The 27554-nt window shown below is 54.2% G+C and overlaps 1 protein-coding gene across 12 annotated transcripts in view; it reads right to left on the minus strand.

Moving 5' to 3' along the window:
• Iqca1 (IQ motif containing with AAA domain 1) overlaps nucleotides 1-27554 on the minus strand; it is a 142818-nt gene that overhangs the window by 46059 nt on the left and 69205 nt on the right. For 9 of the 12 annotated variants that reach the window (XM_058577438.1, XM_046439733.2, XM_046439739.2 and 6 more), the window contains 5 exons: nucleotides 17787-17862; nucleotides 13049-13155; nucleotides 12803-12898; nucleotides 8258-8325; nucleotides 6391-6473 (listed from right to left, as the gene is read on the minus strand). In XM_058577438.1, the coding sequence (XP_058433421.1) occupies nucleotides 6391-6473; nucleotides 8258-8325; nucleotides 12803-12898; nucleotides 13049-13155; nucleotides 17787-17862 (430 nt within the window). The remainder of the gene's footprint in view (nucleotides 1-6390; nucleotides 6474-8257; nucleotides 8326-12802; nucleotides 12899-13048; nucleotides 13156-17786; nucleotides 17863-27554) is intronic. The other 3 variants (XM_046439741.2, XM_046439740.2, XM_058577439.1) reach the window with 2 other exon arrangements.

Raw genomic sequence — 27554 nt, forward strand, 5'->3', positions numbered from 1 at the left:
CTTCCACAAGGGAGGAAAGAGAAAAACAGCAGAAGAGGTGTTTGAGACAGAGGATGTGAGAAAGGGCCCAGACGCCCAAGACAGGGGAGAAACGGACCCTGCCTTGGGCTGAGCCCTGGCCCTGGACAGTTTCTGCACACAGAACCGCAGTATGCAACCTTGTGGAAACAGGGGCCTGGCCCATGGGCTCATCAGGGTGGACCCTAAATCCTATAGGACTGGAGTCCTCACAAAAAGGTGAAACTGGACGTGAACGGAGGCACCAAAGGAGAACACCATGCCCAGAGGAGGGCAGAGATGGGCGATGCCGCTTCACACCAACGAGCCCCAGAGATGCCACAGCTACCTGCGCAGGGCAGAGGCTGGACAGGTCACCCACCTACACCCTCACACTGGCCTCCAGGACCTGAGGCCACCAGCTGGCATTCCTCAAGCCAGCCACGACCTGCCAAGGTGATTCTGCACATCGTCCCTGATGAGCACACAGTAAAGAGAATCAGGGTGGAAGAGCCCAGTAAAGAGAATTTACAAAAATACCCACAGAATGAAAATGAATCAGCCCCACATGTTCCCATTGTCCCTAACAGTGTAAGAAAGAAGGAAATGGAACAATCTACTCAACAATGCTGGGTCTTTAAACAAGCCCCTCAGACATGGGTGAGCGGACACGGGAGGCTCCCTGGAACAGGCTGCTCCTTGGCTGGGAGCCTCTGAGAGGCACTCGGGACTTGCTGAGTGGTGATCCCCAGCCTGATCCAGCCCGTCCTGCACTCCAGAACCCTCGGTAGCTCTAGGGACCAGGCAGAGCTAGAGAGAGCCCAGGTGAGCCGTCTCCTGCGCAGAGCTTCCCGGCGACGATGAGGACCACATCATGCGTCTCAGAGACTCTGTGCTCCTGTGTCCTTTCTGCGGCAGCGGCTCTGCCAAGCCTGCCTGGGAGCTGCCTGGGATGTTCTTCTTGTGCACAGGACCTGAGCCAGAACCTCAGGGATGGGCTCTTGGGAACCCGCTGAGTCTTCCGACCTACAGGGCAGGGGATGGACTTCGGGGCGAATGTGGAAAACACTAACTGGGCTCAGTTTCAACCAAACGCAGCTGTCTCTGAAGCCTGGTGCTGACGGGATCATCTAGGGGGAAACCCTTCTCTGTCTCTCCTCAGCCAGTGGCCAGCCTTCTCTGTGCCTTATGCTTTGTGACGTGGATGGTCGGGAGGCACATGTGGGGCGCCACAGAGCCAATTCCTTCTTCACAGGAGTGCACTAAGCCGACGGGGGACTGGAGACAGCAGGAGGGGTGTCGGCGGCTGGCCAGGGTGTCTCTGCTGCCACATGCTCAGAACTCATAGAGATTTTCCCAGGTGGTGGCTGCCATCACCCACCCTACAGGAGTGGCATAGGAAGCTCTGGGAGAGGCAAGGTGGGGCCTGGGGAGAAACCCAGTCTGGCCAGGGTCCAGTTGGGCATCCAGCCTGCATTCTGGTGGCCTAGGAGGTCCTCATGGGCACTAATGTCCAGAATATCTCTGTAGCACTCTGGTCCCACTGGGAACTGGGAAGCTTGCTGGTCCCTAGGGGTGGGATGGGGCTCCTGAGAAGGACTTGGCAGTTTGGGGGTTGTGAGGAAATGTGCTGTTTCTGGCACACCTCAGAGTGGGCTTCCTGGGCATGGGGCCAGCGTATGGAGATGGACACCGGACAGTGTAGAGTGAGGCCAGGGAGGGGTGTGGACTGGTGAGCTGGGGAGGCGAGGGGCGGGGAGGAAGGGCTAGGTTTGCAGGCCCACCCACCCGTCTCTGGTTCTGTCCTCTCCTCTTCAATCTCTTGCAGCCAGACCTGCTGTGAAGGGGATGGTGACAGGGATCTGAGTGGTGCTGGGAGGGAGGCGGGACTACAAATCCTGACTCCCAAAGTGACTCCCAGCCCTGTGGAGCATGGCTGGACATCTGGTCTGGTCTGCTGGAAAAGCCCAGGTCTGCCTGTCTGTCCTGCCTGGAGGCACAGCCTGTAGGCTGCCCTCCTGACACCGCATAGGGCTCTGATCACGCAGCTCGTAGAGAACAGGTTGCTCCAGAACCAGCCAGGCCGCGCCTCTGTGTGCCAGTGTCACAGAGAAACCAAGAAGTTCAATCAAAATTAGGGCATCGGACTGAGGAGAGGTGCCTGCAATTATTTGGTTCCAGTTCCCCTTACGTGGGAAGTCTGTCCGGCCTGGCTGGCGAAGGAAGCTCCAGGCACGAACTGCTCTGTTCCAAAATCAGAAAGACATCAGGGAAGCCAGCGACCAATGAGCAAAGGAGTGTCCAGACTTCAAGTCCTTCTCCAGACCCGAGGGCGTGGCGTGAAGGACACTGAGCTCTGCTTAAGGAACAAAAGCCAAAAGCCACCAAAGACAGAGAGGTTCAGCTGGGGCTGTCCCAGGATCAGAGGCTTTCCCATCATGACAGTCCCAGCAGAATGGCAGCTGGGTCTGCAGGCCCGTCAGACTGGGTTCCACCCCAGAGGAGGCTGCGGGTTCATGTGGGAGGACGTCAGGGGGTTGCCCTCCGCAGAGCTTAGCAGCCTCCCATGCTTGGACTCCCGGGGTAGCAGCACAGCGATGCCCTGACTCCCTTTGACCTTGGCGGTTAGCTGGAATGGTTTTGAAAAGGAAGACACCCCTCACCTGCTGCTGGGGTACCCGGTGGTGAGGACATACAGAGCAAATGCTTGGATCTTTCTAATTGCCAGTTTGTAAGACAATAAACTGGCCTCTGGTCGTACTCTGTGAAGATGACAATTAGGGTTTTTTTAATGTTGTTAAGAATTTTTGAATAAAAATATGTCTCATGGATTTCAATACATCGTATTTCTTATCCTCACTGAGCTCAGTACGGCCCCCTTTGGCCTGAGGAGTTCCCTCAACTTGTCTCCTGTTTCCTTCAACTTTTGTCAGCTAGTCTCTTCATAAACGAGTTTCTTCAACCTGTTTTCTGCCGTGAACCGGGTCATCTCTGACAGCTTCGTCACCATGTGGCAGGTGGTATCTCGGGCTCCTCTCTGTGTCCCCTGCCCTGTCTGGCACTGGCCATTTCTCCAAGAAGTGCTGGCTTCTTCAGTGGGAGATGGAGTGTTAAGAACATAACCCGAAGGCCAGGGGCTTTTGTGGCTACAGGTTGGTCCTGCCTGGACCAAGAGCCAGGAGGTCATTCTTTCTAGGTGTTTTGACTGGACAGAGCTGGGAAGGCCATGCACCTTGGTATTCATCATGGTCGCCCTACCTTAAAAGTATCCATCTTAAAATCTTAGGATCTTAAAAGTATCCATAAGTTCCTGGGAATTGGGCCTCTGTGCTTTACCAATGTGGATTTCCAGTTTCCCCAACTCCTTCCACATGACACATACACCCCACTCTCAGTCTTCAAGACATGGGGGTGGGTGGCAGGCCCCACAACTTCTCAGTTGCCTACCCCATGCTGCACCACCCCCATAGACACCCACTCTCATGCCAACCAGTACTGCCCAGGATACTGAAGGCGCTAAGCCCTTGTGTGTACCAGCTCTTCCTCCCCGGTTTCTGTGGCTGTGTGACCCACTGTCAGAGCAGACGGCTCTCTGCACTCACACTTTGCCTGGTGGCCCTGTTTGGTCTCAGGTTCAAAAGTGAGTATGCCCTGCAGGTTGCCACCAGCCCTGGTGTCAGATCTCTCTCCTCCGTTTCCACTGAGGTAGCTCCTTCCTAGCAGATTCCTCAAGATGGGCACATGGGCAAAATACACTGAGTTCTTGCCTAGTTAGGAGCTTGTGTCCTGTGTATGTGGACATGAGTTTGGGTGAGTTCAAAATCCTCGAATCTTATTTACTGTGCTTGACTATCTCAAAGATGTGGCTCCATCTGCTTCTGATATAAAGTGCTGCTATTGCTCTAATTTCCTTTCCCTTATGGGCCACTGATTCCCAAGGCACTTTTAGAGAATGTGCTTGGTGTTGGTGAAACTGAGTCCCTGCTCCCAGATGCAGGGTGTCTTTCCTGATGTGGCTTGCACGTCTTTTCAAAGAAAGCCTCATGAGTTTGGTTCCGTAGTGTTCTGCCGCTCCCCTTTGGCTCTTCTTCAGGGACATTTTTGTATGTTGGACCTTCTTTGACTGTTTTCAGTATTTGACAGGTTCTTCTGAATTTTTAAAAATCTCTATTCATTTCTAATTTTACCTTAAAAATTTCTGTCTTTTACCTTTTCTCTCTCTTAAAGCATTGTTCTTTATGAGCTCTTGTATCTAAATCAGTTTTTTCCTAAAATATTTTTTCCTTTATTAATACTATTTCTTGAGTTTTACCACCTCATTCCTGAGTTTTTCTAATTCTACTTCATGCTGTTCTTACATGTCTTCTATAATTTTAATGCATATTATTAGCTTCTGCTCTATGGCAATGTCTTTCTGAGATATTTTTCCTCATTTTTCTTAGGATAATTTTATGTGGACTTTGACCTTGAAGTTTTCTGTTGCTAAAATTTATGTGAGTTAACTGTCTGTTTTTCTAGAAGATGTGGCTCAGGATGGCTTTTCTAGTTTTGCAAATCTTCCTCTCCTGCTGATCATGTATGTGGAAACACGGGGCCTGTTCTAAGTCAGGCTCTGCCTCCGATCCCCTCTCCCAATGCTTTTGTTCTTCTGTTTCATCTTTATTTTCCCTGTTCTGCTCAGTTTTGGTTCTACTCCCAAGAGGTTCCTTGGTTTGGAGCCCCATCTAAGAAGGGCAGAGCGGAGGTCACTCCCAGAGTTTGTCAGTGTGGACTGCTTCGGCCCTGGCCCTTTGCACTGATCTGCCATGGACACGCCTCTCTGTTTCAGTTCAGTTCTTGCCCAGCCCACAGCACCTTTCAGTGAGTGCTGGCTGGTTACTTTGAGGCTCTGCTGTTCTCAGGTCCTTCAGTGTCCCCAAGGCTTGTACTTTGAGGCTCAAGAGTAAATATTTTTTTTAAAAAATATTTATTTATTTATTTTTAGTTTTCGGTGGACACAACATCTTTATTTTTATGTGATGCTGAGGATCGAACCCAGCGCCCCACGCATGCCAGGTGAGCGCACTACCGCTTGAGCCACCCCCCCAGCCCTTAAGAGTAAATCTTGTCATTTAGTTTTGGAGTAAGGGAGGCCTGAGGGTTTTTGGTACCTAGTTGCTCTATTAGAGTGAACAATGACACAGATTATACTACGCTGATCACGGAGAGACTTCGTGCGTCTACACTGACACCACCACAATTCAGAAAGGTTCCATACTTTCTTACAGAAGAATGGTCTCTTTCAGTGTAGGAGGAGTGGTGGGAACAGAACCCCACTTTACCACCATCACAGTGAGACTGCCGCAGACAAAAGTCACCAGTGGATGCCACAAGTGTTTGCGAGAGGCAGCTGGGGTCGGCATCTCCAGAGCCCCAAGCACCACCCCATATTATTCTGTAATTACAAAGAGGAAGATAGCTTCCCAGTGGAGAAGACTGGGGACAGCACTTTCACCATGTGGTTCAACTTGATGTCACCAGCGATGGGACAGAGTGGCACCCTGTGTCCAGTGGGAAACACTGAGAAGGACACTGCATCTTCAAAAGTTTTCCTGTGAAAAACGTGAACCTAAATCAAATGATGGGGAAACCATCAAAGCAGCTCAGCAGAGGAACAGCCTGCAAAGCGGCTCAGAGTCCCAAGAACTGCGGGCTGAGCCGGGCGGAAAAGGCCAGGAAACATCTAGAGGGAAGGGTCGCAGGAGCACCAAGAGATGGGCAGTCACCCAGTCGTGGAGGACATTACCAGGCCCGGGGAAACTGAGCTGCACGTATATGTTGGGCGGCAGTCTACGCCCCTGTGGTGACATGGGACAACACCCCCGCTCACTGGAGGGACTTTCTCCAGGAGAAGGTAATGTCGGCATTAGGATGGTGAAGTTACGGGGCATCTTAAGCTTTGTGTTTCCAGGTTATAAAAGACCAACAGAAAACCATTAGTTGAAGGCTGTGATAGCCCCTGTCCGGACGCTCCTCCTTTTCTCTACCTCCCTGTCCTCCCTGGAAGCTCCCTCGGGTGGAATTCCTGCTGGGAGGGTGTGGACTGTGGAAGCACCGGGCTGCCCCAGGGCATTCTGCTTGGTCAGGAAGCACACACAGTTCATTTCCTCCTCAGGTTATGCCAGAAAGAACGTGCCAAGGAGCTCGGCAGGCAGGATACAAAGTCCCGCTGTTGCCATGTCAGGGGCAGCACTGGACCGGGGTCAGTTCACGGCACCCCCCTTAGGTTATTCCCATCACTCAGTCTGACAAACGTCTGCCAAAGGCTACCACGGCGGGGTTTGTTTGGACAAAGACTCAGATGAAACATATTTCCCACTGTTGGACCTCAGGGTTGCTCTTGGGGCACTTTACCAATGTAATCAGAGAGGTTGACTTTCCGAGCCTGGATCAGCAGGCCTTCCTCCACCAGCTCCTTGAACAGAGACTCGATGGTCCTGGGGACAAAGCAGAGCATCTACATCAGCAGCCCACACAGGGGGTCAGCAGTATTTCCGTCAATCAGCACATGAGCCAAGAACTTGGACCACATCTATTCAAAGTACATCTGCATGTATGCAAATGAATGGACTTTTGAGGTGTTTCTACAATTTGGGGGGTAAATTTGGCCTTTAAAAATAGAGTTTTCACTCATCCATGTGCATATCGGGTGTTTTCCATCAATAAGGATTATATCTCGGGGTAGCTGAGGCCAGTCGGGTGGCCACCAGTCTTCGTGATAGCACAAATGTGAATTAGAAATCACCCAATGCTAGCAACGTGCTATTCAGTCAGCACCTGCCCACAGTGGGAAATCATCAACGCTTGGTGAAATTTGTGTTTCCTATTAACCTGACAGCATGATGGTTTGAAAGAAATCAGTACGAGGAGCGAGGCCTCTGCTGGAGATCTCTCCTACATGGAAGGTGAAGTGTAAGGCTGCGTGGGGAACGGCTTCTAGCAGGCTGCGGACATTTCTGCAGTGTTTAAGGTGCCAAAATGACTTCTCAAAGAGGGGCCTGGCACAGAGCCAGCACACTGTGATTCATGCCACCCAACAAAAATGGACGCAGGGTCCCACTTAACGGCCGCCACCCCCAGCAATGTCAGGTGGGGTTTGTGGGAATTCCGATAGTCAGCTCAAATATGGTTCAGCGTGGGCGGCCACGATGCTTCCTCTTCTTTTCCTTCCACCCCACCTGTCTTTCTATTATAAATAAATTATAAATAAAGCTATTGTCCAGCAGTTCTCCCACTGTTCTGTGATCCAAGGGACAAAAGAGACTCAGGAAGGTCAGTGCTGTTGGGACCCGTGTGACCTCCAGTCTTCAACATATTTAAAATAGCACACCCTCTGCTGAAAATTAGGAAAGGGCTAAAGGTAATGGAATTGGGGGTAGCGGTACCTAATCTACATCAACGAGATACCCACTGCAGTGTTTTAGCTTGAATTCTTACTTACTCTAGGCACATACCATAGGCGTTGTTATGGTTTAGATACGAAGTGTCCCCCAAAAGCTTGTGTGAGAAAGTGCAAGGACGTTTGGGGTGAAGCGATTGGTTATGGTGCACTCATCTCCTGTAGGGGTTAACTGGGTGGTGGCTGTAGGCAGTTGGGGTATGGCACCCAAAAAAGAGCCCCCCACGTCCACTGTGAGCAAAACACCTGGCAGGCAAGGGATCCCTTCAGAAGGTCCCCGACACCCTCCTGTTAGGGTACTTCCTCCCTAACATGTGACCCCTCGTGCTCTTTATTTTCAATGCTGTAGCACTTGAGAGCCATTTCAGCTTTAAAACCTCAGCATTTAAAGCCATCCTTCACTAGGAATCGGAACAGCAAAACCCGAGGAATGGAGCACCCTCTTTGGCCGACTCCGTCTCCCCTTGGTCTCCCCGCAACAAGCTGGAGGGAGCCCAGCAGGGGCGGCCAGGCCCGGGGAGGACTGAGACTCTCTCTACCCTGGCGTGTCCTCCGGAGGTTCCTCGGGTTGTTATTTCCTGAACAATTTTTAAAGAACACCCCCTCCCCCGCATGAATCTTAACACTTCAAAACGCCACGTGAGCTCGATGCCACGGCACCCAGGTCCGCCTCTGGGCCGTCCTCGTGCTGTGCACCTTCCAACCTGGGATCTGCAGGGGGCTCCCCCAGATCTGCTCATTCCACGACACTGCCGAGGAACAGAGGGGCGCCCTCCCGCTGCTCAGGGCTCCCGGCCCCCTCTCTGCCACCGTTCTCCTCACCTGTCGGCCGTCAGGTCCTTGTCCTTCTTCCCCCTCTTCCCTCGTTTCCCTTTCTTCCCTTTGTTCTTCTGTAAGGAAATGGAAGTGACCATCCACTTAGCAGAGATCAGCTGAGCAGATGGTTCCTTGGGGTCGTGGGTGGGGAGGATGCGCTCGGGATGCGCTCGCGTTACATTGATGGCAGGGCTGCCCTGTTTCCAGAGGGGAGGGAGTGGCCTGGGGAATCCCCGTGGCCCCGCAGATGTGGTCCCTATGGACAGAAGGTGGGTCTCGCTGTGAAACCTGCACAGGGCCAAATTCCAAATCGGCCCCAGCGGTCCGTCCTGTCCTCTGAGCTCTGGCACAGATAAGCTGGGCACAGGCAGAGAACTGGGCTGTGCTTGTCTCTGAATCTACCATGGTCTAGTGCTTGTTCCCCAGCTGGCCCTGGGGTGACCGTCCTGCAAGGTAGGGCCTTTGGAAGACAATCAGGTTAAGAGGGCTCCAACCTCATGATCAGGGTTAGTGTCTAGTGGAAGAGGACAGAGAGAGCTGTCACCTCTTCTGCCACGGAGACGCACAGCTAATAGGGCCATCTCAGAAGCCAAGAGCCTCCCCTAGGGAGTCTGCAGCCTCCAGAGTTCATGGCAATAAACTTCTCTTGTTTTATCGATCACCCGGTCTGGGGCACTTTGTCCTAGCAGCCCAGATGGACCAGGGCGATGCCCCATCACCTCTCTGTCAGCAACCGGCCCAACCTGGGAGCCCTCAGGGCCAGGCAATTGTCCAGCTCCTGTTCCCAAGGAACCTGGCTTTGGGATCCTTGTGACAGCCTGGAGGGACAGGCTCCCAGTGCAGCCTCTCGGTGGTACTGGTCCCTTCAGAGTTCTATTTACAATATCCCTCCGAAGCTCCCCACGGCCCACAGGATGAGCTGGACTTCCAAGGCACTGTGTGCAAAGGCACTCCAGCACTGGGCTTCCTTTCTTGTCACCTTCTAGCCCAAGTCCCCTCAAGCAAGCATGTTTCCCAGACATGACAGACGCCAGGCACTATCGTACCCCTGGGTGCTCTGCATTCCACCCCTCCTGTGTGTTCCCCATTCCCTCTTTTTTATTGCTTGGTCTGATTTTGCATTGAGCTCTTACATATAACCTCCACACATTTCAAAATACACAACATCTTCGTCACCTCTGTCCTGGCTGAGTCACCACAGGCTCTTGGAGGTGGGATTGTGCCACACACTGGCTTCTTTCAAACTCTATCACAACATGGAGCTTCATGGTCATGACCACACAGCTGCGCTTCTGTCATGGTCTCTGGTTTTTCAGAATCTTCTTTCCAGGTAACAGCAGAGCCACCCATAGAAGGCTCCCGTGGTCCTTCCCGGGTTCCTGCAGCAGCGGTGTCTTGCAGAACTGCCTCACAGGATCCCGGCCAGGACGGCAACACCCATAGTCAAGTGCACTACATTTCCACGAGGACACAGCGGGCACGGTCCCTCAGGGGCCCTTTGCTGCCCCCTTGCCTTCCAAGACGCCCCACTGTTAACCCTGGAAGTCAATCGCCAGCTCTCCATCCTATCAATCCTCTTCATCTGTCAAGAGTGCTATTCCATTGCAGGCTGACCTTAGGAGGTCAGCGCTTGCTTCATACATTCGTGCGCTTTGACGTAGGATGGCGTTAACTGCCACGTCTTCTAGAGAACCGACCTCTCTGGTCTCTGTGGCTGCTTTTGACTCAGGGTCTGCTCTGCAGAAGTGAAGCCTCTTCTTGCTTTTGGTGGGGACTCGCATGAGGTCCTCCCCAGCCTTCCACACACAGCCTCTACGTGTCCTTGAGTCTAAAAGGAGCCATCTGTGGGCAGCACACAGCTGGTTCTTGTTTCAAAACAGACTTTCAGTCCCTCTGTATTTTTTGATCAGTGAGTTTAATCCATATGCACTTACGTTATTGACAGATAAGGACTTGCTATTGCTTTAACTGTTTTCTGTTTCTTTTGCGGTTCTCTCTTGCTGCTCTCCTTGGTGAGCTGGTGATTTTCTGTAGTGATACACTCTGGATCTTTCCTGGGCTAGGCCTGTGGGTTGGCCTGCAGTGCTGGGTCCAGGTGCACAAATCTGTGGTGGCGTCAGGAGCTCCCCTCTCACCCACCCCACAGGGAGGCCCCGCAGGCCAAGTGGGCCTCCGTGATGCGACCCGTGGGCTTGGGAAGGGCAAGGACAACATGAAACACTTCTTCTTACTCCCTCCAGAGTGTTGCTCGTTTCTGCACCTCACCCAGGTGCTGCATCCTCTCACCTGGATTCCAGGCTCCTATGAGGATCCACCTGCCTGTGGGTGGTTGATCAATCGGTGATTCTTGGGGGAGTGAGGATGGACTCCTTTTCTGCCATTTTGCTGATCCTATCCTTGTTTAAATGTGACAAGTTTTATGTATATATCCAAGCCCTCGGGAGGAGAGCCAAACCTGCCAGGAACTCCAGGCTTCTCTAGGAACTTCTGTGTCCTTAGGTTTTTGTGATTAGAACAAGTCGGGGACTTGAGGTCTCTCTCTCCTGCAAGAGGCAGGACCTCACCCCGGGTCGTCAGGGCGAAGGACAGCTCACCCAAGGAACATTGCTGTCCTATAGCCAGAGTCTTGCTTTTGGCAGGACAGATCTCAGTCTTGCTGTCTTTCGTATTCCCTGTGCACCCGGCCTCGGTACTCAATAGACACTAACTGAATGAAATAAAAAGACGTTCTGCCCCCCGGGGTGTGATTCCGGATCTCCAAATCACCAGAGGGTGGAACAGACCACAATCAAAGCTGATTAATTTGTGATGGGAAATATGATTGTCAAGAGAAGCAGGCTGGGGACTCGCCCTCCTTAAGAGAATGACATGGCAGTGCAGCCACTCATCAGGAGTTGAGTTCCAGGCAGGAGAGGAGGTGGTGGGATGCTCCTGAGGCCACAGTGACACCCGAGACGCCCCCTAGTCTACAGGGATCAATCTGCGTAGGATCCAGATGTAATACATAGTTTATTCAGTAAGACACACTGAGGACTCACTGGGTGCCAGGAAGGGTGACAGGGGAGCAGAAGACAGACGCGCAGCCTGCACTCGGGCCCTTCAGGGGAGTTGGAGACAGTGAGGGACTCTGGACTCTGGAGAGACTCTGGTCAAGCCACTCTCCCTGGAAAGTGCTGGGTGACTACCAACAGATTCAGCCCCTCGGATTCCTCCTGCTTCGTTTCTTCTGTGGCTCGTAGTCTTCCCACGGAGGAATACACAGTGCCCAGTGAACGTCCGGCTTATGGAATTAAATCCCAGTCCGTCACATCCCAGGGTTCACCCCTGGGTCACCTGGACTGGAGTTTTGGGTATGCAACGCTCTGTGGTTCCACAATTACAGTCCACCTCTTGGAGCACCCTGATATCCTTTGTGACGGCACAATCCCTGGCATCATGGCGAGGGCAGCCAGCCTGCAGGAGATGAGAAGGTGGCTGCCAGGAGAGCGAGTGGGCCTGGTCTGATCTGGGGTGAGGTAGGCAGTGAGGTGGTTGGTGAGAGGGGAAAGCTGATCCCAGCCAGGGGGGTCCAGTTTCACGTCTGGTTTTGTTCAGTTGAATTTCCACATCCAGTCATTAAAACAGCCTTGTCGGCAGATCTGAGAGACATGCATGGAGCTGAGGGGTAGGAACAGATGCCCTCACTAGGGAGTGAGGACCTCATGGGGCCACAGTGTGCGGGGAGCTCAGTTGCCCTCAGAGTTGAACTGTGAAACCAGGATAATATGGGCTAGGAGCGTCATCCCGGGCCACGGGCCCCTGGGCTGGGAAAGCCAGACGTGAGTGTGGAGAACCCCAGAGGGACTGTGTCTGTCCCTCGGCCACAGACCCTGGGGAAGCGTCAGAGGCTCAGCTGCCGTGCTCATGCCCATGCCCCAGGGTGACATCTTGGCCTTCTGCCTTGGGTATTCTGGGCCCGGTGGCAGGACTGTCTCTAACTCCCCTGAAGGGCCGAGGGCAGGCTGCGTGTCTGTCCTCTGCTCCCCGTCTCTGAAGGTGAAGCAGGGGACCAAGTACATGAACTTTGGATATTCTAGTCCAGGTGGCTGCTCCATACCAGGGGAGACAGGGTGGGGGAAACTTAAGGGCCAACTCACCCGATTCCTTCTGTTCTGACCTCCCCACCCCCCACAAGCTTGATCGTTGCCACTGGCCACCTTTAAAGATCTACCTCCAGGGGGAGAGGAGGCAGGGGCACTTGGGCATGAGCTCTGGCTCCTCTGGTAGTTCTCATCCTGCCCATGGGGCTTGGGCATCTGATGCTGCCCCTGCTGAGGGGTCGAGGAAGTTACTGTCAGAGGACAGAGTGGAGCCTGTGTATGAGTCCCCTCAGAGGGCCAAGAGGCCGACCCACTGAGCTTACCAAAGGAAGGCGTGCTGCCCCTCGAGGTCCTGGGGACAGCCACCTGGTCTGCTAGGTGGCCCACCCGGGCGCCCCACTGTGCAGGCAGGGCCTCCATCCTGTCACTGAACGAGCCACCTCCACCCGCTGCCCCACATCCTCACACTCACCTTCTTCCCTTTCTTTCCCGCTCTGACCGGAAGCTCGATTTCCTTGTTCACTGCTAGTTTTAAGTTTTTTAGCTCCTGTCGCATCAACTCATCAACCTGCGGGAAGACGAAACACCACTTCTCAGTGACCTTGCATGCCTGGTGGTTTTCTTGGTGAAATTCAAAAACTGCTTCTAATCTGAAGGGTGGTCACGAGCAGGCAGTGCCAAGAAGCCGAGTCACTGAGCGGTGACAGGTGTGCTGTACCTGCACCCTGATCTCCGCCTCCACTTCCTTCCGTTTCTCCTTCTTGATCAGCTCTTCGTCATAGTCTTGAGGGAAATTCTGAGATTCATCTTTATTCATCCACGTGTCTATACCGAGAAGCGCAAGGGAGAGAGAACGAGAGGACGTCAGCACGCGGGCCTCAGGAAGCTGCTGTTAGGACCAGCACAAGCCTCCCTTTCAGCCTCTTGTCGGGGGAGCGTGAATAAAACAGGCCAGAGAGGACGGACTTACGGGCACGCTAATGTAACACCTTGACAAAGAGGAGAACTGCTAATGGGAAACAGGCAGATGGTTCCCCGTCCCGTGACTCAGACCAGTAAAACAGCATGCACAGTGGGACCAGACAATGACGGGCTCTATTTCTGTGATGTGTTCTATCGCTTCATTATTCACTGAAGTGTGAGAGTTGTGGCTGCTGCACTTGCCCACCGTTGACCCCTCCCTGGGACTGACCCTTCCCTGATACTTGCAGACAGGCCAAGCCCACGAGTGCTGCTTTCTCCTAACCAACAGTATATTTTTTTGCATTACTTTTTGAATGTTTTGGAAATCACACATTTTGAACTTCCCTCTTGCCTTCCCCTGGTGGTTCAGGAGTTGGATCCAGAGAAATGTGACCCAAGAGAAAACAAGGATGACCTATATCACTCAGAGAAGCAGGGGACAGAGGGAACAGAGCCTGTCTGGGTCACTCAAGGTCCAGAAGGGTCCTCGCAGCCTCTGCTTACCTACCTCCCACCAAAAAGAAAAATGATGGAACTGGGCCAGGCAGGGCTGTGAGAGGTGCCAGCTGATGGCCGTCTCTGCCACCCAGATGCGAGGCTGAGCCTTGTGGGACCCAAGGTTGCAGGGGTGGGATTTTTGAAAATGATGCTGTTAAAAGGCCCCAGATTTCTTCTAGAATAGAATGCCTAGTGTGGCCTTGGAATGAACAGACAAGAAATAAACCACACAGAGGGTAGAAGTTTCACAGCAGTTCCCCGTACAGAAGCCACTGAGAGGTGGCCGGGTGACAGGGGCACAAGCAGATGAGAATGCTGGGGTGGGGAGAGGGATGGGTCCTGCCTCCATGGGTCTGCAGTCCTCTGAGGGTGACCGCAGGGGGAGGGTGAAGTTCAAGAGGCCGTAACCCAGACCAGGGAGGTGACCAGCTTGGAACTGAGGTGTGAAGTCCAAAGGGGAGAGGACCCGGAAGGGCGGCTGGAGGGGAGTGGGCCTGCAGGAGATGGCTGGAGGCCTGGGCTCAAGTTCTGTTCTCGTAAATAATCCTCCCTGCGAGCCAGCCAGAGACCCGTCAGAAAAGTTTCGTGTAAATTGTCCACAACACTCTGTTGGCGTCGTTAAAGAGGAGCAGGTGACGGCGGGAAGCTTCTTCTTCACCGTGAATCCCCCCAGAATGTGCACTACGGTTAGCTTGCAAGATCCCCCATGGCTCCCCTGGCTGATGGTGCCCTCATCTGAAGGCAGGTGCTTCCATTAGTGCATTTTCTGAAACGTACATGAGCTTAAACTATGGAATGCTTTAAACTGTAGGAATAACAGATGCTTCCTTTATGTGTTGAAAATCATAACCTTTCCCCTCAAAAACACTAGGAAAGGCTTCAATGTGTTGGAATGCGCCATTTACTAGTAATAGCTTTTTCAAGCAGGTTCCCCTGGAGGATTGCTAAGTCTTCACCAACAGCAAAACCCACCTGTCACATTAAGGTATTTTAAAGCAAAATGGCTTTGTAATTTACAGGGAGCTGCTTTTCTTTTTCATTGGATACACTAAAATCTGAGAACGACTGATCCAACAATAAAAGGAGCGCAGAATACATATCAGAAAGGGAGCACGGCTTGGTTATTTATGTACAAACAGTTGCAAGTAACACATTCTCTGGCCCGAGTTGCAGAGATGTTTTAAAATGAAGCACCGCGAACAGGCTTTTCCTATTTCCCCCTAGATGGTCTCAACGGGTTGAGTTTTCCACCGAAACTTTGCTTTTCTCATGACACTTTTGCACAGGGCACTTTTCAATCCCTTTAAGAATTTCATGGGCATTTATAATTGCAGGAAGCTGAGCATGACCCTCAAGGGCAGCAACTGCCCCAACTGGCTTTTATCCCAAGAATGTGAAAAGCAGGCCAGGGCTGGTTCACACGTAGGGGAGAGTGGCCCAGGAGGGGCCCAGGGGGGTTAATCTGAGTGATTAAAATGCTAATGTCTTATTTGAAAAGGAAAACCTTTGATTGTAAAGAAAAGAATTCTAAGATGAAGAGATTTGATTTCTTCAAGTTACCAAAGACCTGGCAGATAGCACATTCCTGGCACCGTCCAGCACGGAGGGCACTGCAGGCCCTTCTGGAGGGACGCTGCTCGGTTTCTCAGCCTTCGAGGAAACAGACATGACACAAAAGGCGGGGACAGCTCGAGAGCTCTCCTGTGTGGCTTAGCAGGTTGCAAGTCTGAGCTTCCCATGGGAATGTTAGATTTTCCCCAAATTAATTTTTGCGTTTTGTCAAAGGAATGTGTGCACATTGTTACAGAATCAGAGTATCAGAGGACCATCAGAATACTGTCCCGCCTGTCTACCTAGGTCACACTGTCTATGACATTCATTCCCATGTTCATTCTTTCACTCAAGAACAGGTGGAATGAGTCCAGTTGTTAAACTGGGACTTTGCTGAGTGCTGCTATGGCCGGGTGCTGCTCTCAGAGCAGGTAGAAGGTCCTGTCCCAGGGACTCAGCACCCGGCTGCAGGAAGCCTCAGGATGGACCCTGGCACTAACTTCAAGGCTGGTAGGGAGAGCCAGGCAGGGTGAGCTGCCCACGGGTGGCTCCTTTCACATGGGCCGCAGGGCAGTGGGGACAGAGTACAAGGACCCGGCAGTGGGGAGAGCCAGGCACCTGGAGGAAGTGCGGGGCCCAGCAGCAGGTGAGCACCCAGCTCCCCAGGAGCCTTCCGCGGTCCTCAGGTCCTGGGTCCTCCTAATGTCCACAAGGTGTGCTTCCAGGCTCCCTCCCGACTTGCCCAAGTGGGAGCGGAGGCCTGTGCGCTACCTGTCTTCCTCTTGCCCTCGTTTTCTCCAAGTTACGTAGGAGAAGGGGGCTGGGCCTTCCACAGCCTGAGTGTGAGCGCAGCCGCAGACACAGGGGCCCCTGCAGCTCCCAGGGGAGCTCCTCTGGGCCTCCTGAGGACGGGCTCCCCAAAATGAGGGAGTGACAAGAAAGTGGGACAGCAGCAGGATGTCCCCAATGTCAAGGGAAGGCCAAGGCCAAGGACGACACTGCCCGGCAGCTCCCAGGGGAGGGCTGCAGAGCACACCACGAGGGACCCTCTGGAAGGCTGGGAGGTCCTGCACCAGAGTGCGACACCAAGGGGGGCTGTCCTCCGGGGCAAAGACAGCCGTGTGCAAAGCAGCGTTTTAATAACATTGTTGCTCTTGTTACTGACACGCCTGAGGGCCCTCAGCTAGGCCTGTGACCCTGCAGCGCCCTCGCTAGCCAGACCTGCAGGATGTCACTGCCATCATCCTCGCCAACACCAATGGCCCTGCTCACGCCACCTCCCAGCCCATCCACGGCTGCAGCCACAACACTGCAGCAGCTGTGCGGTGTCACCTTCCCACCTCAGGCTGGTTCACACTGACAGGTTGAAGCCACCCTGTCAGCGTTGGCTGAGTGGCCATGTGAGGAGGCCACATGAGTGCTAGCCGCCGCCTGCTCCGCACTGCTGCGAGTTAAAGAGCTGACGAGCCTCAGCCCCGGATGGCCGGTGGCCTCCCCGCCGCCTCTCGACAGGGACAGCAATGTGTCTGGGCACTCAGTCAACGTTAGCTGACTCTCTTTGACCTCCTTCCTCCCTGTGAGAGCAGGTGCCATGTCCTGTGGACGTCACAGTGCCCTGTGGCTCCACCTCAGTTGGCACTGGGTGAAATGCTGGGCCCTTCTTGGCACTCGGGGTCTGTCAGAGGATTGAGGTGGCACAGGGACATGGTTATCTCATAAAGCTATCATGGGAAACCTAAAACTATGTTGACGTTGTCCCTCAGGATGAGACACACTTTACTGAGATGAAAACCTTGAATCAACTTTAAAACAAATAGATCTATGTCAGTGGCAGTACCAGCGCTGTCCAGATAAGTCAGAATTGGGAAGGAAGCGTGTGACGGACTGAGGTTTGGGAAGATTCTTATTGCATTTTTCAGGAATTTCCACCAGGGTCATTTTGACAGGTCACTCTGCATTGGGCTTTATCCTGAGGGTGGAGGAGCACTAGAGGAACTGGACCAGAGTTCTAGCAAATTAAAATAGAAAGGTCTGGAAGACCAATTCATACTCGAATCGTGCCAGATTTTGGCCGTGCGAATCCTGTTGAACAGCTGTTGGGAGGACTCAGGGACGGCCCTGCTCTAACAGGACCCCGCATCCCGTGTGCCCGTGGTGTGGATTTCCTCCATGTGAACAATCTAGGGAATACTTCTCCTCCCTCCACCAAGCAGGAGAACAGTCAGCTGAAGAATGAAGGCTCAAAAAATAGGACAGAAGTTCTGAACATGTTCTTGTCCTGCGTGTGTCTCACTCAGCCACCAAGTACATGCCTTTAAGCCACCAGAAGGAACGGGTGACCGACAGGGAACCCTGGTGGCCTTTCTTGGTTGTGCCCTTGGGTTTCCCAAGTGCTCAGGCAGGGCCCTGGGTGCCCGGTGGCCAGGAGCACTCTCCAGACTGACCTTTGTATACGTCACTCCCTTCCTTCATGGAGGGGAGGAAGGCGCTCCTTGACATCTTCCACTCCTCCTCTTCTTCCTGTTCAGAGCAGAACAACGTCCTTGTTAACCGCAGGCTGAAGGTCAGCTAGTAAGAGGTGCATATGTGGTGGTGCCGGACAGTGGTTTGTCATGACGGTCCCGCTGGGTCACCAGGGGGCTCTGCTCCTGGCCACCATGAGCAAGGATTGCTGTGTCCACCAACAGGGCACGGATGGCCGGCTCAGCGAGGTGTCCCCTGCCTGTTCTGCTTTCCCTCCTCAGGGTCTCCCGGGGGGACACAGCCCATGGTTTGGTCCTGTCTTATAATGACCTGGGGCCTTCCGTGGCAGAAGGCGGAATCCTTCCCCATCCCTTCCAGAGTTTCCACAACCTGGCTGGGAGCTGTCCCCATCCTGCGCTCCACTGTGTCACTTGCCAGTCCTGGGCTTCCACAGGGACAAGAACTGCTCCTGCCTCTTGCTCACCTGAACCTGGAAACCAGTCCTGGCAGCAACCTGCTGCCAGGGGCCCAGCGTCCTTCCTAGAGCCGGGTCCTACTGGCCTCTGCAGCCGGGGCAGAGAGCACCTGGCCTCGCCCTCCTTGGCTCCTGCTGCTGAGTGCGCTGAGAGGGGGATGGTAACTACCGCCACCTGCGTGGGCAGCGCTCTGCTCCTAGCCCCAGGTCCCCAGTCGTCTCTGTCCCTGGGCCTCCAGGCCCATCACCTCCCAGCTGGGAGAGCCACAGGATAACGTCTGCACCACCCCAGGAGTCATGTTCCCCTGACCGTCACCCTCAGAAAGGGCAAAGGGACACGCTGGTCTTTACCACGTCTGTGAGGAGCTTCGCGCTGCACTCCCCGCCTTTAGAGGAGCTGAGGATGCGGCAACGTGAGACGGTGCCACCCGACTGCTGTGAGCACCGCGGCTCAGGGCACCCGACAGCCCTTCCAGGGTCAGGTTCTGGGTGCAGCCCCCGATCACCCACGGTGCGCCCACATGCCCTGGGCTGCGCAGCGCCTGCTGGGGACCCTGCCTTTCCCCTTCTCCTTCATCCTGTAGCCAAGCGGGCAGCAGACCCCGCCTGCTCTGCCTCCTACACTTTCTGGGGAACTCTCCCCTCTGCTTGGGCCCCTTGCTCCCGACGGCCACTCAGGGCCACCCTCTGTCCTGCCAGAGGGTCGGGAGGGCAGATCTAACCTGATGGCTTCCTTCCTTTGAAGCCCCACAGTGACACCCCTGTGAGAGCTCCTCAGGGCCTTGGTCCCCACAGGACAGAGTCCAAGCCCTCCAGCAGGCCCAGCCAGCGCTCCCAGGAGTGGCACCCAGACCAGGTCCCGCCTGCTCCTGCCACCTGCACATGAGTCACCTCCCACCTGACAAAGCTGCAGCCACACCCAGAAGGCCACAGAGAAGGCGCAATGGCAGCTCTTTTCTGCTTCCTGCTCCTTCCTCCTGCTGCCCCTCTGCCTGAAGGCTGCCCTCCTCGAAGGCTTTCTGATGACCTTGGACTTGGCAGGACTTCTCTCCCCCAGCCATCCTCTTCCATGGCTGCCTGGCCCCCCGGGGCCAGCTTCCCCATCTGCACACTGGCCGGGCCTTGCCCACCCATCTGTGTCCTTCCTGTGATCACCTTCCATTCCCACCAGACAGAGGGCCCTGGGCGCAGCGAGGCCTCATCAGCTCCGGGGTCTTGCACCTCTACCTGTCTGCAATGGGCATTGGAAGAACAGTTGTTGGCTTAGAGGAGAACCGCAGCGTACATGTCCCATCCTTAGAGAAATGGGTAAATGTGGAATGTCCATACAACAGAGTGGACACTCCCATGGAAGGACGGAGGCACTGACACACTGTAACAGGACAAACCCTGAAGGCATCATGGGGAGTGAAGCCAGACACCGGGAAAGGGTCTGGCACCTTGGTTAGAGTTTCCTAACACATTAGAAGAAGACACAACTGTCAAATGGAGGGACCACCGGGTTCATCGCCACCTCCCACATGCTAAGGAGGCCAGCATGGCTTCGGGCCAGTGGCATTGAACTGAGCACACACCGACTGTTAGCTGGACAGGTGTGGCCATGGTGGGCCACATGCGAGGGAATGGCCTCGGGCTTCCTGGAGTGGGTTCCAATCCAGAGCTTGCGGTGCCCGCTCCCTGGGGAATGTGATTCCCACCCCAATTCACACTAGGTTCTGTCAGCTATCTCTGAAGCAAACACAGCTCTGGTCAAGGGAGGGGCCAGCCCAGATACCTCCAATGGCTCCCTGTGGTCCGCCTTGATCAAACACCTGCCCCATGGCATGGTCAGTGTCCAGCTGGCCTTCACAGTTTCTGTGTCCCTGATACCCATCTGTGCTGAGCGCCCTGGACTCTGACCAACCTCTGACCCAGGTAGCTCAGCTCTGCTTGGCTGAGGGGTCCATTGGTCTATCCAACAGGTATTACCAGGCTGCAGGTATGGACATGCTCTGGCTTTCCTGGAGCTTTTAGGGAGGACAGGGAGACATTCGAAATGGGAGAGCCCAAGGGCTACACAGTGGAGGTCCAGGGTACGTCTGGGGCTCACAGGACCCTGGACCCCAGCTTATACGACATGCAGGGTGCTGAGGCTGGTGGGAAGCCACCTGCCCTGAAGAACTGGGCCCAGAAATACCAGGGGCTCAAACCTGTGAGGCCACTAGCCACCTTCCAGGGCCCCCTGAAACCAATGGCCTCGGATTAAGAAGCCCACCTAGGACACAAGCTTGGGGTCAGCCACTCGAGGCTGCCAGGACACAGTCCGGAAAGCCAAACCTGCCTGGGAAGCAGACACAGCAGCACTGGGCAGGGAGGAACCTGGTGGAGACGGATCACAGACCGAGAAGCGAAGTCTCTGGGGTGGGTGTCCCGGGGCGTTATTTATTACCTGGCTCTCTCTCGTCCCGTCTCCTCCCGTCTCCCTTCTCTCTCTAGTGCTCACTAAGGACCCATGGATCTGAACACTCTTCAGTCGACATTCGTTTTCAACACTCATATGGTCCCTGCTGGCCTCTGGGAGCCCCTACAGGAGGGGAGGCTGGGCCATCATGGATAGATGAAGAGGAGGAAGAGGAGGAGGAGGACTTCAGGGAAGGGAGCGTGTGGCTGGACAGCGTTTCCAGCGGAGGCAACGGGGCGCGTGGACTTGAGCTTTGTTTGGGCGACTGGAAGAGGTTCAGCACATGTGGGCTGGGCGGGTGGACATGAATGGGGGCAGGGAAAGAAGAGGGGGACAGACTGGCGAGGCAGAGAGAGGGAGCAGACAGAGGCGCTGGGCCTTGGAGGGGCCTGGAGCCACGCTCCTCAAGCTGGGACCTGGTATGAGGCAGGGCTGTACGGCAGGATTGGCCACGGGGACACCACCCTGGTGGGGTGGGGAGCTGGAGCAGAGGCACGGGAGGGTGCCCACCTTCTCTCTGGCCAGAATTCCCTTCTTCTGGGCGCCTGGTTCTTGGTGGAGACGCATTGGCCACTTGTGAGCAGGTTCTCACGGCTCTCCGGGGCTGAGACCCCTCCTGGTGGGAACTCCACCCGTCCCGAGGACGTCTCCTGCTCTGTGTAGAACCAGCACAGTGCCTTGCATGGAACGGGCGAGTCAGGCATGTTCATGAAAACATAACTGCACAACTTCATTCCTATGATAACTACCAAGTTCTCCAGGGAAATGAGCATCGTCAGGCCTGTTTTGGAAACTTCTGATCCTGACGGTTTGGAATAGCGAATGCTAAACATTCCCAGGACTTAACGCAGCTCAGCTTTCCATTGGTGTAACTGGCAGTTACACGAGGTGCGTCAACCAGAGGAGAAAGAGCAGTGGAAGTCTCTGCTTTCCCTGTCACACGTGTTTCTGTTGGGTTGCTGTTTTAAACAGGTTATATGTTGCCTGTTTTGACGGTTGCCGGCAGAGAAGACTCCATGAGGAGGTTTGAAGCCACCATCCCAATTCCAAAGTCATTTTCCCCTTTGAATCTTTTCTTGGGACAGAGTCAGATCAGTACACCGGTCACTTTGTCCCAGTGCTGCCCTTTCTGATGGAAACTTCTTGGCCATTACCCCCATAGTTCTCAGCTGGGCCAAGTGGCCAGAAACTGTTCTGAGCAGAGGGAAGCCCTGTTCGAGGAGCCCAGCAGGCAGGCGGTCACCAGTCACGGGGCAGGGAAGCACAGGAGCACTGGCCAGCTGGGAGTGTGAGAGGGAGGACCTCTGAAGTCGTCAGGGGAGATGGACAAAGAATCAAGCTTGTGGATCTGGGTCCTGAGGGTGCCCCAGCCCAGTGTGTCCACCTTCTCAGCTGTGAACCTGAGCCTAGACACACTCCTGCCCTCTGTTCACTCAGAACTGTCCACATGCCACTGGGGGCCCTCTGTGTACAGACACCAGCCAGGGACAGCCAGAGAGTTAGGGGCCACCTTGCAGCAGCTCCCCCACATCCTCCTGCTGGCTCAGGTACAACCATGTCAGACATTTTGCAAAGAGTGCTTATTAACTGCACAAGAACACCATCCCAAGGCCGTATAAAATTTAAAATCCAGAGGAAAAACTCAGCCCCTCACCGTCACCTTTAAGCTAGGACTCTCCCTCTTCCTCTTTGCTTGCTCAGACACACGCCACGTCTGTTAATATCAGTGTCACTGCAGGGACTTACAAGTTTGGCCAGACGACGAGGTGGAACGCGGTGTTTCCTTGGGGGGTATTTCCTCATGTGTGGCTGAACGCCGCCGCCATTCTGTTTGGGGTTTGTTTCCTGACTTTCTGACCTCGCCTTGGTTTCAGGGAAATGTCTCTGAGCCTGTCTGCTCACTGCACACACTTGCTGAGCACTGGCTGGGGGGGGGGGGGGACAGGAGTGTATCCTTCCGCTCCGCCTCCAGGGCCTGCCTCACACCACGGTCCTTTGCCCATGGTGCCTGCCAGAGTCACCTCTAACCAGCTGGTTCCTGGGCCGTGGGCGCTCCTGTGCCATCACACACATTTCCCCATGGACGCGGGGGTGCCTTCCCTGTCCAGGCCGCCTGGTGCAGCCAGGCCTCTGCGCTCTGGCCTGCTTGCTCGGGTGGAGGCCATGGCCAGCCCTTGTTCCGACACTCCCTTCTTCTCGACGGAGAGTAGCCTGCTCCACTAGGGGCGTATCTTAACCCAGTGGGGAGCTTAGAAACAAAACTCCCAATGCCCAGCACGTTCCCAGATCAATTCAGCAAGACCACTCTGCACAGGACGTGGACACTGGGTCTTTTTTTCTTCTTAAAACCATCCAGGCAATCCTAATGTGCAGCCAGAGCGAGGTCCACAGACGACCGATTGCCTCTCACCAGCCCAGGGCTCATTCCTGGAGCCTCAGGACTGCCCAGATCTTCCTGCCCAGAGTCTGCTCGAGGCGAAACCTCTCGGCTCCTTTACCCTGGCTCCCCGAGGACCTCTGGGTTGCTCTCCCTCCTCACTGTCTTCTCGGGGCACATTCTCCTTAGTCAGGCTCCCAGCGAAGGGACAGTACTGGTTCAGTGGTCCCCAGTGGAGCCATGGTCAGGTTCTCCTGGGCCTGAGACTGTGAAGGCAGCCCACGGTCATGCCTGCTTCTGGACATTTCCATCACACCAGGAGTCTGGGAGTGGACAGAGTCCTCCTGACCTTCCACGCACTCACCATGGACAGATCCGTCCTGCTTCAAGACGGTCCTGCTGGTTTTGCCCTATGTGCCCGTCAGCTTGGGCTGCTGTTGGCTGATAACCAACAGAACTTCCTTGCTCACAGTCCTGGAGGGAGGTCCACGATGAAGGCACCAGCAGATCTGGTGTCTGGAGAGGGCCACTCCCTGCTTCACAGGTGGGGCCTCTGGCTGCGTCCTCATGTGGAGGAAGGGGCAGGACAGCTCTCCGGGCCTCTTTTATAAGGGCACTAACCACATGACCTCCTCCCTCATGGCCTGATCACCTCCCAGGAGCCCCCTCTCCTAACACCTCACAATGGGAATTAGGATTCCAACACATGAATTTGGGGGGACACAGATGTTCAGACCATAGTGACTAATACATGCCAGTTCCTTACACCTGGTCCCCGAGTGGCGCCATGCTCCATCACCACACTCTCCATCCCTTCCCAGGCTCGCTGGCTGAGCGCACAGTGAACAAATGGGGCAGGCTGGTTCTCAACACCGGGGCCTGTCTCTGGGCGGGGCCTGCGTGGTGTCTGTCCTCTGCCTCGCCCACCAGCACACTGTCAGCTGGGGTCTGCAGCACCTGACCTTCTCTTTCTGCAGACTGAGCCATTTCCACAGCTCCTGCCTTCTGGGACACCTCGCAGCCCATTCAGCAGCGGGAGGGTCTCCTGTGCTGTGGTGACCCTCGGCCACACTCCTGGGCAGCCAGTCCTCTCAGGCAGCTCCCTGCTCTCTCTCTACGGCCACTGGGTTACTAAGTTGCTCAGGACAAAGTGGTTGCTTTGTAACAAAAAAACTGCTGGCGGCCTGCTGCTCTGATTTTTAAGAGTATATTTATAAAGTGGGTTTATTAAAAGTGTCCATTTTTAGTAGGTTCCCATCTGCTGTATGAAAGCTGTTTTTCTACAGCACAGACTAGTGCCGTGGGCGGGATGCTTTTGAGATATACTGAGGGATGCAGGGATGCATTGAGGAGGGATGTTTCTAGAAGAGGTTTCATTGCCAAGAATTTTATTCTATCCATTTTAGTGAAACTAGGAGAACAGACAGACAGAATGGTAGAATACCACGGGCCGAGTGGCTGATAATCAACAGCCCGCGGAGGCACCTCCCCAATGTGAACCACTAGGAGACGTTTTTGCTTGGCCTGAAGAGCGGCTCCGATGCATGGCGGTCAGGCTGGAAGGTTTCTACTGCCAGTAGTGGGCACCTGCAGCAGGCTGCTGACACTCCCCCTGCTGTGAATCTCTGGTGCTGATAGAAAGAGCTGTGAATCTCTGGTGCTGATAGAAATGGATGAGCAAAGAAGCAAAACTACATTCTGAAGGCAGGTTCAGAAATAGTGCGGCAAAGTTCAGATAAGGCAGCGCCCTTCACATATGAAAAGTTCAGGCGTGCATTTTGGCATATGTCGGTTAGCTCACAAGTTCAAGTGTCAAACTGGCCCCATAGCAGCTTCCAGCGCACCTGCTTCCCCCTGCAGGGTCTGTGTCGGGGTGGGGGGGCTGCGGCCCACGTGCCTCTGAAGCACTGATTATTTCCCACTGAAAGGATGATCTTCCACTTCTCTAGGTTTAGAAGTGGAAATCAGCCTTCATGGCCAGAGACAAGAGTTTAAAATAAAAATGAACTAAAATAATATGCTAGCCGGTGCAACTGAACTCGAAAACACACCCAAGCATCTCAGAACTATTTCTGAACCTGCCTTCAGAATGTAGTTTTGCTTCTTTGCTCATCCATTTCTATCAGCACCAGAGATTCACAGCTCTTTCTATCTTTCAGGACTCAGAATGCTATTCTTTTGCACACACACACATACACACACACACACACACACCCCTCACCCCTATCTCCTGGCGGTTCTCTTCCCCACCCCCACTGGTTCTGGTTCTCTGGAGAGCCGCCCTGACTGGCACAGGAACCTATGCGTTCCCAAGGCACTGAGCGCGTCCAGCTTGGGTGGTAAGTATTGCGGAGTGCTTGATAGGACGGTGGGGTGGGATCGGGGAAGGGGCCTGGGAAATGCAGCCTCTGGACATTGGCACCTGGGTCATCAGGGAAAGGTGAGAGCTGAGACCTGCTGTGTCTGGTTCTGACCCTGGTGGCCCTGGTTGTGGCAGGGCCTTGGACCACTGAGTCCTGGGCAGCCCCCTCCAGGCCCCCGCACAGCCACCTCGCTCTGTGCAGCTTTGACCCAAGAGGGCCTCCCTCCTCACAGAGCCCCCTGGCTCTGCCTCCACCGCGTCCTCAGCTCTCCCTGCTCACTGTGGAAGTGCAGGAGGAGAACCTTCCTGTTCTTGCAGAAATTCACACACCTGGGCAAGTACCCTGGGACTCCACGGTGCTGAACGTCATCCTGCTTCCCGGGCTGTTCCTGGCCCCTCTGGTCTCACCCTTTCTCCTGTCCCAAAGTGTAGCTGAGCCCAGATTCTCCCCTATGCCACATGGGTTCCTTACAGCACACCCACCCCTGTCCTCTACAGAGCCTCCTGCGCAGGGCATGTCCTTGCCTACACAACCAGTCTCCCTGCATCTGTCATGGGCTCCCGGCAGGAGTGGAGAGTTCTGGAGCCAGCTCCTCTGCCTCCGCCCCCCACCTTCCTACAGTTCCACTTGCAACCCCCGGAACCCCCCCAGCACCACAGGCTCCTCCGGCATTGTCAGTGCGGCCAGTCCACCTTGCTGACGCCCCTCAGTGAAGTCCTGAGCTCGTCCCTTCCTCCAGAGGTGACAAGTGCACCGCTCTGGGTTCCAAGTGCTGTGGTTGGTGCCATCAGAATTCAGGGTCCTTCTGGATGCTGCAGGGGCAGACAGAAGATGGCAGCAGAGGGGCAGGGGCTTTGGCTAAAGGCAATGGTCCCTCCTGGTCACGTGGCAGCCACAGAGCTAGGCAGACCCGGGTTAAGAATGGAGCCCCAGAGACCCCCTGACTGACGCTCCATGACTCCACAGAGGCTCCAGGGCCTGCAGGCCACCAGTCTCCTCTCCAGGTGCGGTCTCTTCTTCCTGTGGCCCTTCCGAGTGATCAAACGTGTCCTTTTTCTAGGCCGTGCTTCTTGGGTTGAAAAGGGAGAGAGACCCCTTGAAACAGAGAAGGCTCACATGCCTTTCTCCCAGAGAATGCAGTTCCACATACAAGTTCATGTATTTTTTTCTGGGGGTCTACCCATTGGGGTCTCTGTTCCCTGGTGAGGACCCCATTCTTTCAATAGCTCAAGTGCTCAGCCTCTCCCTTCTCCACATCACCCTCTCTTACTGCATCACAGTGGGTACAGAGGTGCTCCACATATGTCTTGGGCCAAGAGCCTGGAGAGGAGGGACAGTGGTCAGACACAGCTGGGTGGCCCCACAGATGACAACTTGCAAAGCTAATTGTGCAGTGTCTAGATCCAAGGGTGTTCCCAGAAGAATTTAGCACTAGTTAAGTCTAAATTCACTGGCTGCAGTGAATTTAGAGAAGACTCTAGCATTCATGTGACAAATCATGTGTTATGTTCTGGTTGAAAACATTAGAAGTAATTCCAAATGGTTTAATATGTGACTTGGGGAAAAAAAGAAGAGAAAAAAGTTGAAGAATGCACTTCATAGTGTCCCATTTCTGTTGTTTTTGTTTCCAAAGCCAATGTGAGGTCCACCTCACGGACTTCGAGAAAAAGTGAAAGCAATTCTGCAGAGTTGATTAGAGGTTTGGAAAAAAGGTCCTGGTGACGGCATGATTCCCCTTACTCCTCCTGTGAAATCCTTAACAATTTTGATTTAAAACCAAGGGTCCAATGAAAACTGTTTTTATACTGTTAAATTTTGAGAATTCTTTCTATATACCAATCCTTTGTTAGACAGTTTGCAAATATTTTCTCCCAGTCTACAGCTTGTGTTCTCACCCTCTGCACTGGGCCATTCACAGGGCAAAAGGTTTTGAATTTGGTGAGGTCCAACTGAAGCCAGAATTAAACAGGCAGTCAGTATAGACAGGTAGATCCAGTCAGGTGGATCAAGGAGGCCAATTTTGAGTGAATCCCGGGAAGTTGCAGACTGTCCCCTGAGGGACTGAAATGTGAGTTCCTTCAGAGCCCTTCCTCC

The sequence above is a fragment of the Marmota monax genome, unplaced genomic scaffold (genome assembly GCF_021218885.2).
Source record: "Marmota monax isolate L192 unplaced genomic scaffold, Marmota_monax_Labrador192_F-V1.1 WCK01_AAM20220418_F8-fsc00041, whole genome shotgun sequence".
Taxonomy (NCBI): Eukaryota; Metazoa; Chordata; class Mammalia; order Rodentia; family Sciuridae; genus Marmota; species Marmota monax.